The sequence below is a fragment of the Anser anser genome (assembly GCF_964211835.1).
Source record: "Anser anser genome assembly, chromosome: W".
In the NCBI taxonomy this organism is placed as follows: Eukaryota; Metazoa; Chordata; class Aves; order Anseriformes; family Anatidae; genus Anser; species Anser anser.
In genome coordinates, this window is record NC_139731.1 from 14,355,872 (window position 1) to 14,371,557 (window position 15,686).

Below are 15,686 nucleotides of genomic sequence, written 5' to 3' on the forward strand. Positions count from 1 at the left end.
AGCCCATGCTGATATCAGTCGCCCCTATAATCAAGAAAAAACAATGGTAGTGGAAGCCAGCTCATTCAGGAATAGAAGGAACTTATACTAGGAAAGGGAATGAGGAAGAAGTGGATGAGGCAGGCTACTCCAAAGTAGGGCCATCACGAGATCAGGAGGAGGAAGAAGCAGAAGTCATAAATGACACAGTAACTGCCTAATCCCTATCCCTGAGTGAACTGCAAGATATGCAAAGGGATTTCAGCCATCATCCAGGCAAGTGCATTATGTGGCTGCTCCAATGCTGGGATAATGGGGCCAATAGCATGGAATTAGAGGGCAAGGAAGCCAAGCAGCTGGAATCCCTCTCTAGGGAAGGGGGCATTGACAAAGCAATTGGAAAAGAGGTACAAGCCCTCAGCTTCTGGAGGCAACTCCTTTGAAGCATGAAGGAAAGGTATCCCTTCAAGGAAGATGTATGTCACCCAGGCAAGAGGACCACAGTGGAAAACGGTGTCCAGTACCTGAGGGAATTAGCTGTGCTGGAAGTGATTTATGGTGACCTGGCCAACAAACAGGTATCCAAAGATATAGATGAAGTCAAGTGCATGCGACCCATGCGGCAGAAGTCTGTACGGAGTGCACCATCATCGTATGCCAACTCATTGGCAGCAATGGCCTAGAAAAACGTAGAGGGACAAACGGTGGATGCATTGGCTGGCATGCTCTGGCACTATGAAGAAAGCCTCTATTCTTCCTTACCAGCCTGCGTCTCAGATGTGGAGAAACTGGTTCAGAAGCTTGAAGAGAGAAAATATGTCTTTTTCTCCATCTATACAGACAAGTATCACAGCTATTAGGAGTATGAGTTCTGCTAAAGAGAGAGAATAGAGTGTGCATGCACAACATACCACCCTGTGGTTTTACCTGCATGACCATGGGGAGGAAGTGGGATGGGAAATCTACCTCAACCCTTGAGGCAGAGGTACGTGAGTTGAAAGGAAAAACAATGACAAAAGGGAGTTCTACCAAGAAAATAGCTGCTCCAGTTTCCAGTGGGGAGTTCCACAGACAGAGTAGAAGGGTTGATCTTAACAAAGGGACTTCTGATTTTCATTTACAAGAAGTGAGTAATGAATGCTATGACCAGGACTAGAGGAGCTCTTCCTCCAGTCAGGGAGAGGAAAAGGACAACTGGGTTTATTGGACTGTGGGGCACTGATGGCCACTTGATGGCCTGGCACGTCAGACCCACGGGAGTATACAGCTCTAGTGGACACTGGTGCAGAGTGTACTCTAATGCCATAAAACTATAAAGGGGCAGAACCCATCTGTATTTCTGGAGTGACAGGGGGATCACAACAAGTAACTGTATTGGAGGCCAAAGTGAGTCTAACTGGGAATGAGTGGCAAAAGCACCCCATGACTGCTGCCCAGAGGCTCCATGCATCCTTGACATAGACTACTTCAGGGACCCAAAGGGTACCAGTGGGCTTTTAGCATAGCTGCCTTGGAAACTGTTTTCCAATCCAACTGTTTTGGATTTAGGATGAGAATAATGCTGATAACACACTGATGTCAGTCATTGCAGAGCAGTGCTTACATTAAGTCAAGGACTTTTCAGCTTCTCATACTGCCCTACTAGAAAGGAGTACTCATACTGCCCTACTAGAAAGGAGGCAAAAAAGGGGCACAAGTAATTGGAAAAAAGGCACAAGTCCTCAGCCTCTGGAGGTGACTCCTGTCAGGCATGACGGAAAGGTATCCTTTCAAGGAAGATCTTGTATGTCAACCAGGCAAGTGGACCACCATGGAGAAAGGTCTCCACCACCTGAGGGAATTAGGTGTACTAGAGGCAATTTACGGTGACCTGGACCATGTACCACGTACAATAGCCCTGCCCAATCAAACCTTTTTACGTACTGTAGAAGGGGATAGAGTCCCTGTAAGTGTACATAAAAAACATGCTGGGGAAGACGGTCTGGGTTATTACTGCCTCAGGCAAAGGCAAACCCATGCATCAGAGTTCTTTTGCTCAAGGACCTGGGTGTACTTGGTGGGTGGTAATGTGGAAAGATGGGGAAGTTCAATGTGTACCTCAAGGAGATTTGATGTCGGGTGAGAATAGACAATGATTTGAATTGTACGATGTTAATTGCTATATAATGCTGTATGCCATCACTGCTATGGTTGCTGTATGCCATATCAATGTTATTACAGTAAGAATCACCCAGATAAATGAAAAATGAATTTTGACAGAACTGGACAAGTGCAGTGATGATGGAACCTGAATTGGCTTCAGCATGCAAAATCCAACACCACTCACCATCTCTTCTGCCCTGTAGGACTGTTATGACAGATGGAGCCTAAACTCATGGGCTAAAATGAAGTCAACAGATATTTTAGAGCGATGGCCCATAGAGTAAGGGAATGATATGTGTGTGTATATATCAAAGGCCGGGAAGGGTGGCGGTAATTAATGAGAATATACTGAAAGTGTAAGACCTAAGCATGATGTAGATGGTATAGAATAAGGGGTGGATATTGTCCTCATTTTGTTTGAGGTAGAATTAATTTTCTTCCTAGTAGCTGGTATGGTGCTGTGATTTGGATTTAGGATGAGAATAATGCTGATAACATGCTGATGTTTTAGTTGTTGCAGAGCAGTGCTTACACTGAGTCAAGGACTTTTCAGCTTCTTATGCTGCCCTGCCAGCAAGGAGGCTGGGGGTGCTTGGAGGAGACAGAACCAGGACAGCTGACCCAAACTGCCAAATTGTGTGTGTGTGTGTGTGTGTGTGTGTGTGTGTGTGTGTTGGAGGTGGAGGGTGTTGCCAGGGGTCTTCCAGTCACTGCTCAGGGTCTGGCTAGGTATCGGTCAGCTGGTGGTGAGAAATTGCATTGTGCATCACTTGCTTTGTTTATGCTTTTTTTGTTGTTTTGTTCTTTTCTTTCATTTGTTCCTTTCTTATTAAACTGTCTTTATCTCACTCCACAAGTTCTTGCACTTTTCAGTTTCCTACCTGATCCCACTCTTGGGGGGGAGGGGAGCAGGGTGAGTGAGCCAAGGGCTGTGTGGTGTTTAGATGTCTGCTGGGTTAAACCACAATACAGTATAATTTAACACTATTTCAAAATTCTATTCCTTGGTGTTTTCCAACCGTGGAAGAACATGTCACGAAAGTATCTTAGGCTTGTTTCTTCATTCTTGAGTCTGTTTTTTTGCTATTACAGGCACTAAGTCACTGATCTTTAAATCGTGTTTCTATTTTCATTTCTGCATCTGTCATTTATGATTCTATGATTTATACATTTCGTATATTGTGATAATATTGTTTGATACTAGGAAAACTCATGACACTGGTGTTGCATGGGTGTTACTGCTACTGTTGTTGACATGATGTCAGAATTGACCACATACCTTCTTACAGTGTGTTTAGAAGTTGAATTCTATCCAGAGAAGGGCTACAAAGATTGTGAATGGGCCTAGAGGGGAAGATGTATGAGGAGCGGCTGAGGTCACTTGGCCTGTTCAGCCTGGAAAAGAGGAGGCTGAGGGGAGACCTCATCGCGGTCTACAGCTTCCTCACGAGGGGGAGTGGAGGGGAAGGCGCCGATCTAGTCTCTTTAGTCACCAGTGATAGGACCTGCGGGAATGGTGTCAAGCTGGGACAGGGGAGGTTCAGGCTGGATATCGAGAAGAGGTTCTTCACTGAGAGGGTTGTCGCGCACTGGAACAGGCTCCCCAGGGACATAGTCAAGGCACCAAGCCTGTCTGATTTTAAGAAGCGTTTCGACTGTGCACTTAGTCATATGGTCTGAATTTTTGGGTAGACCTGTGTGGAGCCAGGAGTTGGACTCGATGATCCTTGTGGGTCCCTTCCAACTCGGGATATTCTATGATTCTCTATATTTATATATATATTATATATGACAAGATGTTGCAAAGGATAGGATCGCGTGACCCCTCCTTTGGACACTCTCCAACGGTTTTACGTCCTTTTTGTACTGTGGTGCCCAGAACTGCACACAGTACTCGAGGTGAGGCCCCACCAGCGCAGAGTAGAGCGGGACAATCTCTTCCCTCGACCGACTAGCAATGCCGTGCTTGATGCACCCCAGGATACGGTTGGCCCTCCTGGCTGCCAGGGCACACTGCTGGCTCATATTCAACCTGATATCAACCAAAACCCCTGGATCCCTCTCTGCGGGGCTGCTCTCCAGCGTCTCGTCCCCCAGGCTGTACGTATAGCCAGGGTTGCCCCTTCCAGGTGCAGGACCTGGCACTTGTTCTTATTAAACTTCATGTGGTTGGTGATTGCCGAGCTCTCCAATCTGTCCAGATCATTCTGCAAGGCCTTTCCACCCTCAACAGAGTCCACAACTCCTCCCAGTTTAGTGTCATCAGCAAATTTGCTCAAAACACCTCCTAGTCCTACATCCAAATTGTTTATAAAACATTGAAAACATTGTAGAGGACTGGCCCTAAATAGGAGCCTTGGGGGACCCTACTGGTGACCGTCCACCAGCCTGATGTGGCCCCATTTACCACAACCCTTTGAGCCCTGCCTGTCAGCCAATTGCTTATGCATCGTATGATGTTTTTGTTTAGCTATATGCTGGATATTTTGTCCAGTAGGATAGAATCATAGAATCATAGAATATCCCGAGTTGGAAGGGACCCTTAAGGATCATCGAGTCCAACTCTTGGCACCACAGAGGTCTACCCAAAAATTCAGACCATGTGACTAAGTGCACAGTTCAAATGCTTCTTAAACTCCTACAGGCTTGGTGCAGTGACTGCTTCCCTGGGGAGCCTTGGGACCTCTCCAGACTCCCAGGACCGTTGAAAAATAACTGAGAGAGGTCCTGCGATGACGTCAGCCAGCTCTCTCTCTCTATATATATATGTATGTATGGAATGGAGTGCACCCTCATCAAGTTTACTGATGACACAAAGCTGGGAGGAGTGGCTGATACCCCAGAGGGCTGTGCTGCCATTCAGAGGGACCTGGACAGGCTGGAGGGTTGGGCCGAGAGGAACCTCATGAAGTTCAACAAGGGCAAGTGCAGGGTCCTGCACCTAGGGAGGAATAACCCCAAGCACCAGTACAGGCTGAGGGCTGCCCTGCTGGAGTGCAGCTCTGCAGAGAGAGACCTGGGAGTCCTAGTGGACAGCAAGCTGACCATGAGTCAGCAATGTGCCCTTGTGGCCAAGAAGGCCAACGGTATCCTGGGCTGCATTTGGAAGAGTGTTGCCAGCAGGTCAAGGGAGGTGATCCTCCCCCTCTACTCAGCCCTGGTGAGGCCACACCTGGAGTACTGTGTCCAGTTCTGGGCTCCCCGGTACAAGACGGACATGGAGCTCCTGAAGCGAGTCCAGAGGAGGACTACGAAGATGATCAGGGGACTGGAGCACCTGTTGTACGAGGTCAGGCTGAGAGAACTGGGCTTGTTTAGCCTGGGAAAGAGAAGACTGAGGGGAGACCTCATGAATGTGTGTAAATATTTGAGGGGAGGGTGTCAAGAGGATGGAGCTGGTCTCTTTTCAGTTGTGCCCAACAACAGGACGAGAGGCAACAGGTACAAACTGAAGCACAGGAAGTTCCGGCTGAATATGAGAGGGCATTTCTTTAGTGTGAGGGTGACAGAGCACTGGAACAGGTTGCCCAGAGAGGTTGTGGAGTCTCCTTCTCTGGAGATATTCAAAACCCGCCTGGATGCCATCCTGCGCAATGTGCTCTAGGGGATCCTGTTGTCCGTAGGTTCGTGCCCGGTGCGCCACACCAATAAGTACAGTCGGAATCCACACGAAGGTCTTTTAATTAAATAATTAATTATATAACTCTGCAGAGTTAGGTGCTTGGTGATCTTTCGCAAAGCCTGTGACTCGAATCACCGTAATTTATACACAACAAACTTGTGAAAACTATCTCTTTGGCTACTTTTGATTGGCTATTACAGCTCATCTAACATATCTCTACTGAGTTTGCGCATTACAGAGGACCAGCGGGGGGGGGGGCATCAAATCCCAAATTAGCATACATTAGCATTTTGATGGGTGTGGTTTTTAATACGTTAATGACCCTTAATGAACAAAAGGCTACTATAGGTCAGCCTGGAGCTGTTTTTCTCCTTCTTGTTTTTTACCTTTTATCCCTTATCTTCCTTGCTTCTGCTAGCTCAAGGCTACCTGTCTCTTACTTTCAGCTAAAAGACTACACAAGCTATAGAAAGACTACACGAGCTACAGGCTTCCCAATTTTCTTCAAGGTTTTCTTATTTTTTCCCAGCTTTGGGACTACAATTTCCCCCCTTTGAGACTATGAACCTCACTTTTAGGCTTCATAGTTCTCACTGCATAGTTCTTGTCTATTTCTATTAATTTGAAGAAATATTCTGTTATCTATATCTTGTTTCACTAACGTTACCTGGTGAGGTTTGCGCTTGCTGAATAAAGTACTATATGAATTCAAACAACTAGGCATGCATTGCAGAACACAACTACATATCACTACTATTGCTACAATTATTATAATAATTAAAAACAGTTGTCTTAACCATCCAAAATCTGGCAGCCATGACCACAGCCAGGAAAAATCTGGTCCACTACCAAGGGCTGCATCCTGAGATATTTGGTGAAACAGGTGAGATGCTTGCCAGATTTGGTTAATGTCTGTTTGAATTTGCTTCTTCTCGTTTACATAGACACACAGCAGCTGCGGTTTATCACAGCACAAACACCTCCCTGGGCTGCAAGTAGCCCATCTAAGGCAAGACGGTTTTCTAAGGCTATTTGGGATACTTGTTCTATTTCTGTTTGTATTCGACCAAGAGCATCAGTAGTGGCATTGATTATGATTTCTAAAGTTGCAGAAATATTTACTATTGCTCTCTCAAGTTCTATTACTCCCAATGCGGGGATTAATGCCCTCCACAAAGTATGAAACCAGGTATTTCTATTTGCAAGAGGATTATAAATTCCTCGTTTCTCCCGAGGTGTCATAAAGATGGCCTGTGATCTTAGCCAAACCCTTACGTCTGCAGACATAAGGTTCAAGGTTTTCTTATTTTTTCCCAGCTTTGGGACTACAACCTACGGACAACAGTCCTGCTGGGCAAGGGGGTTGGACTAGATGATCTGCAGAGGTCCCTTCCAACCTCGGCCATTCTGTGATTCTGTGATAAGCTGGGACTAAAATGTGATGTTTATTTCTGGAATGCTAACAGATCTTTGGATTTTAAGCCTTCAAAAATGCTTAAAAACAAAGTTACTAGACATTTCTAGATCTTCCCACCCCCTCCAGCTGTAGAAGAGGAAATTTAATTAGAATGTTGTTTTAATCATTGGTTGTGTGGTTTTGTTTTTTTCTGGTATCTGATTGCTTGTCTACAGGTCTTCCATCAGGTACAAGTGATGTCACAAGTCCTTTTCAGATGCTCCAACAGCAGATCAGTCTCACAGAAATAATGAATACCAGCCATTCAGATACCTCTCCATTTTTAGAAAATACAGAGGATAATGGGCTACAGGAGCACACAGATGAGAACTGCCTTTATTGTGTCTGCATTCAAATTCTGGGTTATCAGCCTAACAACAAAGTGAACTCTTCATGTAGTCGTACAGGTTAGTGTTCCATGTGGGTAAGTGTGATAAAGACTGAATGAGAATGCTGAATTTTATTCATCTCTAAAATTGATCAGTCTGTAGTGTTTTTTTTCTTAATATTGATCTTGAAATTAATTCTCATTAATAAGCTTATTATGCAACCAATGGTATTTCTATGGTCATTTCCATCTTTTCTATTTTTATTGATCTTAGTCTGACAATATGCCTGCATGTTTTTAAAATATTTCTAAAAGCTTATCAAAATAGAAAATTTGAAACCTTACTTACAAATCAATGTTCTGAGAAATTAGGCTTCCTGTCAAACCAATTAAAAGTCTAACTTCCAAGCAAGTTTCTACCATAAAGCACAAGAAGGCTGTTTCAGCACAAGAAGGCTGTTGATCTGTTGGAACGGGTCCAGAGGAAGTCCACGAAGATGATCAAGGGGCTGGAGCACCTCTCCTACAAAGAAAGGCTGAGAGAGCTGGGACTGTTCAGCCTACGGAAGAGAAGGCTCCAGGGTGGCCTTATCATAGCTTTTCAGTACTTAAAGGGGGCTTATAAAAAAGATGGAGAGCAACATTTTGCTCAGTCAGATAATGACAGGACCAAGGGGGAATGGTTTTAAACTAAAAGAGGGGAGAGTTAGATTAGATATATGGAGGAAATTCTTCACTCAGAGGGTGGTGAGGCACTGGAACAGGTTGCCCAGGGAAGTAGTGGATGCTCCATCCCTGGAGGTGTTCAAGACCAGGTTGGACAAGGCCCTGGACAACCTGATCTAGTGGGTGGCATCCCTGCCTATGGCAGGGGGGTTGGAACTAGATGGTCTTTAAGGTCCCTTCCAACCTGAGCCATTCTATGATAAAACAAAATGAAGGAAATGAAGTCAGTCGAGGGAAGTGATTGTCCCGCTCTACTCTGCGCTGGTGCGGCCTCACCTCGAGTACTGTGTGCAGTTCTGGGCACCACAGTACAAAAAGGACGTGAAACTATTGGAGAGTGTCCAGAGAAGGGCTACAAAGATGGCGAAGGGCCTAGAGGGGAAGACATACGAGGAGCGGCTGAGGTCACTTGGCCTGTTCAGCCTGGAGAAGAGGAGGCTGAGGGGAGACCTCATCGCAGTCTACAGCTTCCTCAAGAGGAGGAGCGGAGGGGAAGGCGTCAATCTATTTTCTCTGGTGATGAGTGATAGGACCTGAGGGAATGGAGTCAAGCTGCGACAGGAGAGGTTCAGGCTGGATATCGAGAAGAGGTTCTTCACTGAGAGGGTGGTCGCGCCCTGGAACAGGCTCCCCAGTGAAGTAGTCACTGCACCAAGCCTGTTGGAGTTTAAAAAGTGTTTGGACTGTGCACTTAGTCATATGGTCTGAATTTTTGGGTAGACCTTTGTGGAGCCAGGAGTTGGACTCGATGATCCTTATGGGTCCCTTCCAACTCGGGATATTCTATGATTCTATGAAATCTGATTGAGGAGTCTGAAGTTGAGCTGTAATTTCTGAGATTTAGTTTTCTTTCTTCATATTTTGAGATTCGGATCAGATTCAGAATTATTTTCTTCCTAATCTCCTCTGCAGACCTCGCAGTTGCATGCCTTTTTACAATGTATGTATGTAATAAAAAGGTAGCCTGGTAATGGAAATTCCAAATTTCTGCTTAGTTGGAATCCTCATCATTTTACAGCAATGATATGCATTCAGGTAGTAGCGTATAAAGACTACTGTTGTCAAGGGGGTTGATGTACAAAATGTGTTGAGCTTGAATTCAATATCAAGAAGAGATGGCAAATAAGATCCCAATTGTAGTTCTCAAATACCGTAAGCAGGGATTACAGGAGAGGCAGAGACACGTTCTTGGAAGAGGCACAAAGCCAAAGGACAGGAGGCTATGGACACATGCTATAGTAATGGAAATTCTAGTTGAACATAAGGGGAAAAACTTTTCACAATGTAACATGATTTAATTTTGAAGTGAGACCTTCTTTGAGAAAGGAGTTAAGCTAGATGATCTTCAGAAGATACTTTAAACCTATTTTTTTCAGTGGTTCCATTAAATGCACAACAGTTAAAAGCTTGGGTTTTATATTCATCTCTTTCCATAGCCTTTTACATTTTGGATATATAGTGAAACTTACCAAAAGAATCCTTACTTGTCACACTTTTCTGTTGATGAAGTCAAAGCCCATTCTACAAGACCTGTGTTAATTGTATGAACTAGAGAACTTGTGCAATACAAAAGCCATCTTTATGTTATATAAAAAAGAGCATGGATATAACAAGTGCTTAAGAGTTGATTATTTTAACTCAAGTATTTTAAGATTTTTTAAAAAGTGATTTTTAAATATTTTGAGTATAATTTCTCCAAAATCCAACATCTGGTTTCCAGCTCTTTTATATGCTAACAGTTACCATACTTAGTGCATCAGAGTATGTGGTGGTTTTACCCTGCTGGGCAGCTGAACGTCACCATAACTACTTTCTCATTTCCACTCCTCAAAGGAAAAGGAGGGAGAAAATACAATGGAAAGGGCTCAAGGATTGAGATAAAGACAGGGAGGTCACTCAACAATTATCGTCACAGGCAAAACAGACTCAACATAAGGAGATTAATATAATTTATTACCTATTACTTACAGACTAGAGCAGTGAGAAATTAAAGCAAACTAAAGACACCTTCCTCCCCCCCCCCCCCCCCCATCCACCCTCTTCTACCTCCTCCTTCCCCCGAATGGTGCAGGGAAACAGGGAATGGGGGTTGTGGTCAGTCTATAGCACTTCATCTCCACCGGTCCTTCACAGTCACTCTCTTCCTCTGTTTCAACATGGGGTCCCTCCCACAGGATGCCGTCCTTCCCGAACTGATCCTGCATGGGCTTCCCACAGACAGCAGCTCTTCAAGAACTGCTTCAATATGGGTCCGTACCACAGGGTCCATCTGACAGGAGCAAACTGCTCCAACATGGGTCCCCCATGGGCAGCAGCTCCTGCCAGATCACCTGCTCCTGCATGGGCTGTTCTCCATGGGCTACAGGTCTGGCCCAGAGACTGTTCCTGTGGAGGCTCTCCATGGTCTGCAGCCTCCTTCAGGCCAGATCCACGTGCTCCACCGTGGGCTCCTCCACAGGCTGCAGTGTTGGAGATCTGCTTCACCGTGGTACACCATGGGCTGCGAGGGGACAACCTGCTCCACCATGGGCCTCTCCACAGGCTGCAGGGGACTTCTGCTCCTGTGCCTGGAGCACCTCCTCCCCCTCCTTCTTCACTGACCTTGGTGTCTGCAAGGCTGTTTCTCACTTCTCCCTCCCCCAGCTGCTGTTGCACAGCAGGTTTTTTTTGAATTTCTTAAATATGCTGTCAAATATGCTGTCACAGAGGCACAGCCAGTGTCACTTACTGGCTTAGCTCTGGCCAATGGCGGGTGCCTTTGGAGCTGGCTGAAACTGGCCTTTATCTAACATAGGACAGCCTCTGGGTTCTTCTCACAGAGGCCGCCCCTGCAGCCCCCCTTGCTACCAAACCCTTGTCACATAAACCCAATACCAGGAATCGCATACTTAACATCTTTAAAAGATAAGAAGAGCATTTCAGGTGAGGAAAATTGTGAATAACAAAGATGCAACATCTTGTTTCTGTCAGATTTTTCAGACATTCCATGTACTGACTGGTGTGGTCAGACCATACACGATCACTTAGATGTGCATTCGTCCAAATTTTCTGGAATTTCTGGCTGTAGTGACGCATTATCCCAAGGTTCAGTTAGCAGTACCAAGAGTACAGAGATTGTACTAGGTAAGTTTGAAAGCCTTATAGTATTAGGTGCTATAAATCTTAAGTATTTTTTTCTGTATTTATTCTGCTTTTGCTGTACCACATTTTACAGGTAAACAGCTCTTTATCTTGCATTGCAATCAAATTGATTTTTGTTTTTTTTTCTCTATAGTGTTGTTATGTTAAAAAAAAATCCTTTAAAAAAAAGTACTGAATTTCTGTGAAGAAAGACATTTTATTTTTAGACTTGTTTTCTATTTTCAATTATCATAATTTCTTATGGAGTAGCTGGTTGCTAACTTCTAGCATCTGATGCAGAGAAGGTAATATCTCACCCAGCAATGTGCTTTAGTGATAAAGACAGTGCTGTAACTGAATCTCAGTGTTCAGTCTTCAGTTTTACCAAACGTCTTACAGAATTTATGAAATGCTAGTTTATCTTTTTTTTTTTTAAATCCATGTTAAAATTCATTAAAATAATATTTTTCATTTTTTAATGGGAATATTTATTGGTAGTTCAGAATATCATAGAATCATAGAATGGCCTGGGTTGAAAAAGACCTTAAAGATCATCTAGTTTCAACCCCCCCTGCTCTGGGCAGGGTTGCCAACCACTAGAGCAGGCTGCCCAGAGCCACATCCAGCCTGGCTTTGAATGCCTCCCAGGATGGGGCATCCACAACCTCTTTGGGCAACTTGTTCCAGTGCCTCACCACCCTCTGAGTGAAAAACTTCCTCCTAATTTCCAACCTAAATCTCCCCTGTCTTAGTTTAAAACCATTCCCCCTTGTCCTATCACTACCAACACATGTAAACAAGTGTTCCCCCTCCTGTTTATACTCTTCCTTCAAGTACTGGAAGGCCGCAACGAGGTCTCCCCAGAGCCTTCTCTTCTCCAAGCTAAACAAGCCCAGTTCCCTCAACCTTTCTGCATAGGAGAGGTGCTCCAGCCCTCTGATCATCTTAGTGGCCCCCCTCTGGACCCGTTCCAAGAGCTCCACATCCTTCTTGTGCTGGGGGCCCCAGGCCTGCACGCAGTATTCCAGGTGGGGTCTCACAAGAGCAGAGTAGAGGGGGACAATCACCTCCCTCTCCCTGCTGGCCACCCCTTTGTTAATGCCGCCCAGGACATAGTTGGCCTTCCAGGCTGCAAGCACACACTGCTGGCTCATGTACAGCTTCTTGTCCAGCAGGACCCCCAATGTACCCGGGAAGGTGAGGTAGGCAGGGAGGAGGCTTGCCTACCACCTGAGCAGAAACATGCTTCCATTCCCCGCCATGTCCTAGGTCCCCTCCTACTGCCTGGTGGGATGGGGAAACCTTTGCAGCAGCTCCATCTGAGTGGAGGCATTGGCTGCCACTGGGGTAAGATGATGACCCCCTTCCCCCCAGCCAGAGCCTCAGCCTTTGCTCTCAAAGTGCCCACCATTCTTCCTTGAGGGTCAGGTAGTATGAGGGCCCTTGACCAGTGTAGATGGTCATGGAATGGTGCCCAGTTGCTGGGTTAAAGTGTACTTCCAGCCTCCTATTTGCACTCGGCCTTGTTAAACCTCATTAGGTTTTCATGGGCCCACTTCTCAGCCTGTCGAGGTCCCTCTGGATGGCATCCCTTCCCTCTATTGTATCGACTGCACCGCTCAGCTTGGTGTCATCTGCAAACTTGCTGAGGGTGCACTCAATTCTGTCTATGTCATTGATAAAGATGTTAAAGAGCACCAGTCTTAAGACCGACCCCTGAGGGACACCGCTTGTGACCGGCCTCCACCCAGACATAGAACTGCTGACCACAACCCTTTGGCTGCGACCAGCCAACCAATTCTTTATCCACCTAACAGTCCATCCTTCAAATCCATACCTCTCCAATTTAGAGAGAAGAATGTGGTGAGGGACCATATCAAAGGCGTTGCATAATATATATGTAAATCCATGTGTGTACATGTGTGTATGTATAAAATACCAAAGCAGACTCATGTGGCATAAGATTAGCACAATCAAAGACTTCCTGCTTAAACTTCATACTGTTGAATTTGTTTTTCCAGGAGTAAAATCAATCCCAGACGATATACCAGTGTGCAGAATACTTCTGCGGAAAGAAGTCTTACGTTTAGTAATCAATTTGAGTAGTTCAGTAGGAACTAAGGGCCATGAAACTGGACTCCTGACGTAAGTTAAATGTGTTTCTGATGTTTTAGCAACATTTAGTTATATGTATTCTCTAAGTACTCTGAGACAGTGGTTCACCTTATTTCTGACTTCTCAAAATACTGTCAAGCAGATATTATTTTGGATTACTGGGGGTAGTTGAACACAATGTAAAAGCTAAACAAAGAATTTTCCTTCTAATATTGTTTGCTCTATCATTAATGTCTTACTCTTCTCCATTTTTTCCCAATCAATAGTTTAACTGTAATGATGTTTCATTGCATACTTGGTATGTCCTGCATCTTTAAAAAAGAAATTATAATCCTTTTATGTTTATTTGTGCCAAATAAGATATGTCAGATAACCAGAATAACAATCTGAAAGTAACTTCTTGAGAAACACAAATCTGCTTTAAGCAAGTGTACAACTACTGGCGTTAATTTATAGACAAAACTCATGTTAAAAATATAGGAATATAAATCTAGGGACTAAACATTAGTCCAGAAACCTACCATTTTTATTATAATGATGTTGAAAACTGTCATACAACTTCTAAAAGAAAATTCAGTAATACTCATTTTATTTATAAAATGCTAACAGGTATTAAGTTATCTTTTCCATATTTATTTTTTAGTATGGCTGTATATGTGGATGCCTCTTCTTTGATACACTGTTCTTTTTCAACATCTATTTTAAGACTAGGTGATCTCAGATATTCAATATAACTTTCAAAGTATATATTCTGTTTCATTTCATTAATACAGATTTCTTCCATTTTGTTGCAAAATAATGCTATCTGTTCTGATTTTCTTAGTTCATTACATCCAGAATTTATAATGCCTATTACTGAAGGCAAAGTTATACTTTTTTAATGATGACGATCAAAACTTAATTGAACATTTTTTTTAAAAATATGATGGAAATCTGTTCAGGAGTTTTAAAATTCTGTTTTTCCTGTTGATCAGAATTAAGGAGAAGTATCCCCAAGCATTTGATGACATATGCCTTTACTCTGAGGTGTCCTACTTGTTAGCACATTGTACATTTCGACTTCCATCTCGAAGGTTCATTCAGGAGCTATTTCAAGATGTGCAGTTCTTACAAGTAAGTGGAGGGATCAGATGCTTTGAATGCACCAAAATGTGCCAGCTGGGTGCAGGTTTTATGTTCTGAATAATAAATGCTTTCAGGCATGTATTAAAGAACCATTTTATGATGTCATTCTCCTAATATCTCTAAGAACATTAATGCTTCATCTGTCTTTTTCTTTTAGATGCATGAAGAAGCAGAGGCTATTTTAGCAACACCAACAACACAATCAGTAATTGATACATCAGCTGAATCCTGACCTCTGTCTCACACAGTGCATTTACATAAAGACTTTCTGAAATCCTCAGACAACTTCCAATTGACTGGATAATAAAGTTTGGAGACCATTCCAGAAGCTACTGGTACCTGAAGAGTGAACTGAAAACTTTTTCTTCCTCAACCAATTACTGCCCCAGTCTTTTCAGTCTTTTGAGCCCTTTGGGGAGTTATTAAACATTACCATAGTTTTAATAAAAGTAATTACCAATATATGCAAGAGCCAAGCACCTCTACAAGTTTTAATTTTGTTGTTTTTTTTTACCATAAATTAAAAAAGTAATAATAAAAATAAAAGGACAACAGGTGGAGAATTTTTTTATGATTGACTTCTAATTCTGTTCCAGAGAAGCAGAATGATGCCTTGCTTTTTTTGCTTTTAACTCCTGGATACCAGGAGCCGGTGAGATGAGGGTGCATTCAGTTGCTAGCAAATGGAAGCTGTACTGTGATCGTGGAAACCAGGGGATTAATGTTAGCCCTTCTCTGTTGTTTTTTGTACTGTTTATAACACTACTTTGGGGGGGGGGGGGGGGGGCTTGTAACTTCAGACAGAAAAACAAGCCTCTGTGAATCTGAGGTTTCCTTAAAGTTATTTTAATATTATATTATAGTTGTAAGTCATTTTATTAGCAGACTCATCAATTTCATTACATTTACGTATACATATCTTATCTGAACCAGTTAAGGATTTTTTACTACAGTTTGATTTTAAAATAACAAATAATTTATACTTAAAATGCCGAAATCAAATTCTTTTCCCAGAATGATATGCATGTTTGCAGTTTCTACGCACATGCTCATATAGTATGAATGTTGGTCTT

The 15,686-nt window shown here is 43.5% G+C and overlaps 1 protein-coding gene across 12 annotated transcripts in view; it reads left to right on the top strand.

Moving 5' to 3' along the window:
* The window catches only part of LOC310888779 (rapamycin-insensitive companion of mTOR-like), a 215,487-nt gene extending 200,094 nt beyond the window's left edge, over nt 1-15,393 (top strand). For 10 of the 12 annotated variants that reach the window (XM_083815835.1, XM_083815840.1, XM_083815845.1 and 7 more), the window contains 5 exons: nt 7,376-7,606; nt 11,224-11,376; nt 13,395-13,518; nt 14,463-14,601; nt 14,771-15,393. In XM_083815835.1, coding sequence (XP_083671961.1) covers nt 7,376-7,606; nt 11,224-11,376; nt 13,395-13,518; nt 14,463-14,601; nt 14,771-14,845 — 722 coding nt within the window. In that variant the 3' untranslated portion in view covers nt 14,846-15,393. Of the gene's footprint in view, nt 1-6,687; nt 7,607-11,223; nt 11,377-13,394; nt 13,519-14,462; nt 14,602-14,770 lie in introns of those variants that run through there. The other 2 variants (XM_083815844.1, XM_083815838.1) reach the window with 2 other exon arrangements.
* Nucleotides 15,394-15,686: the final 293 nt, after the last annotated feature.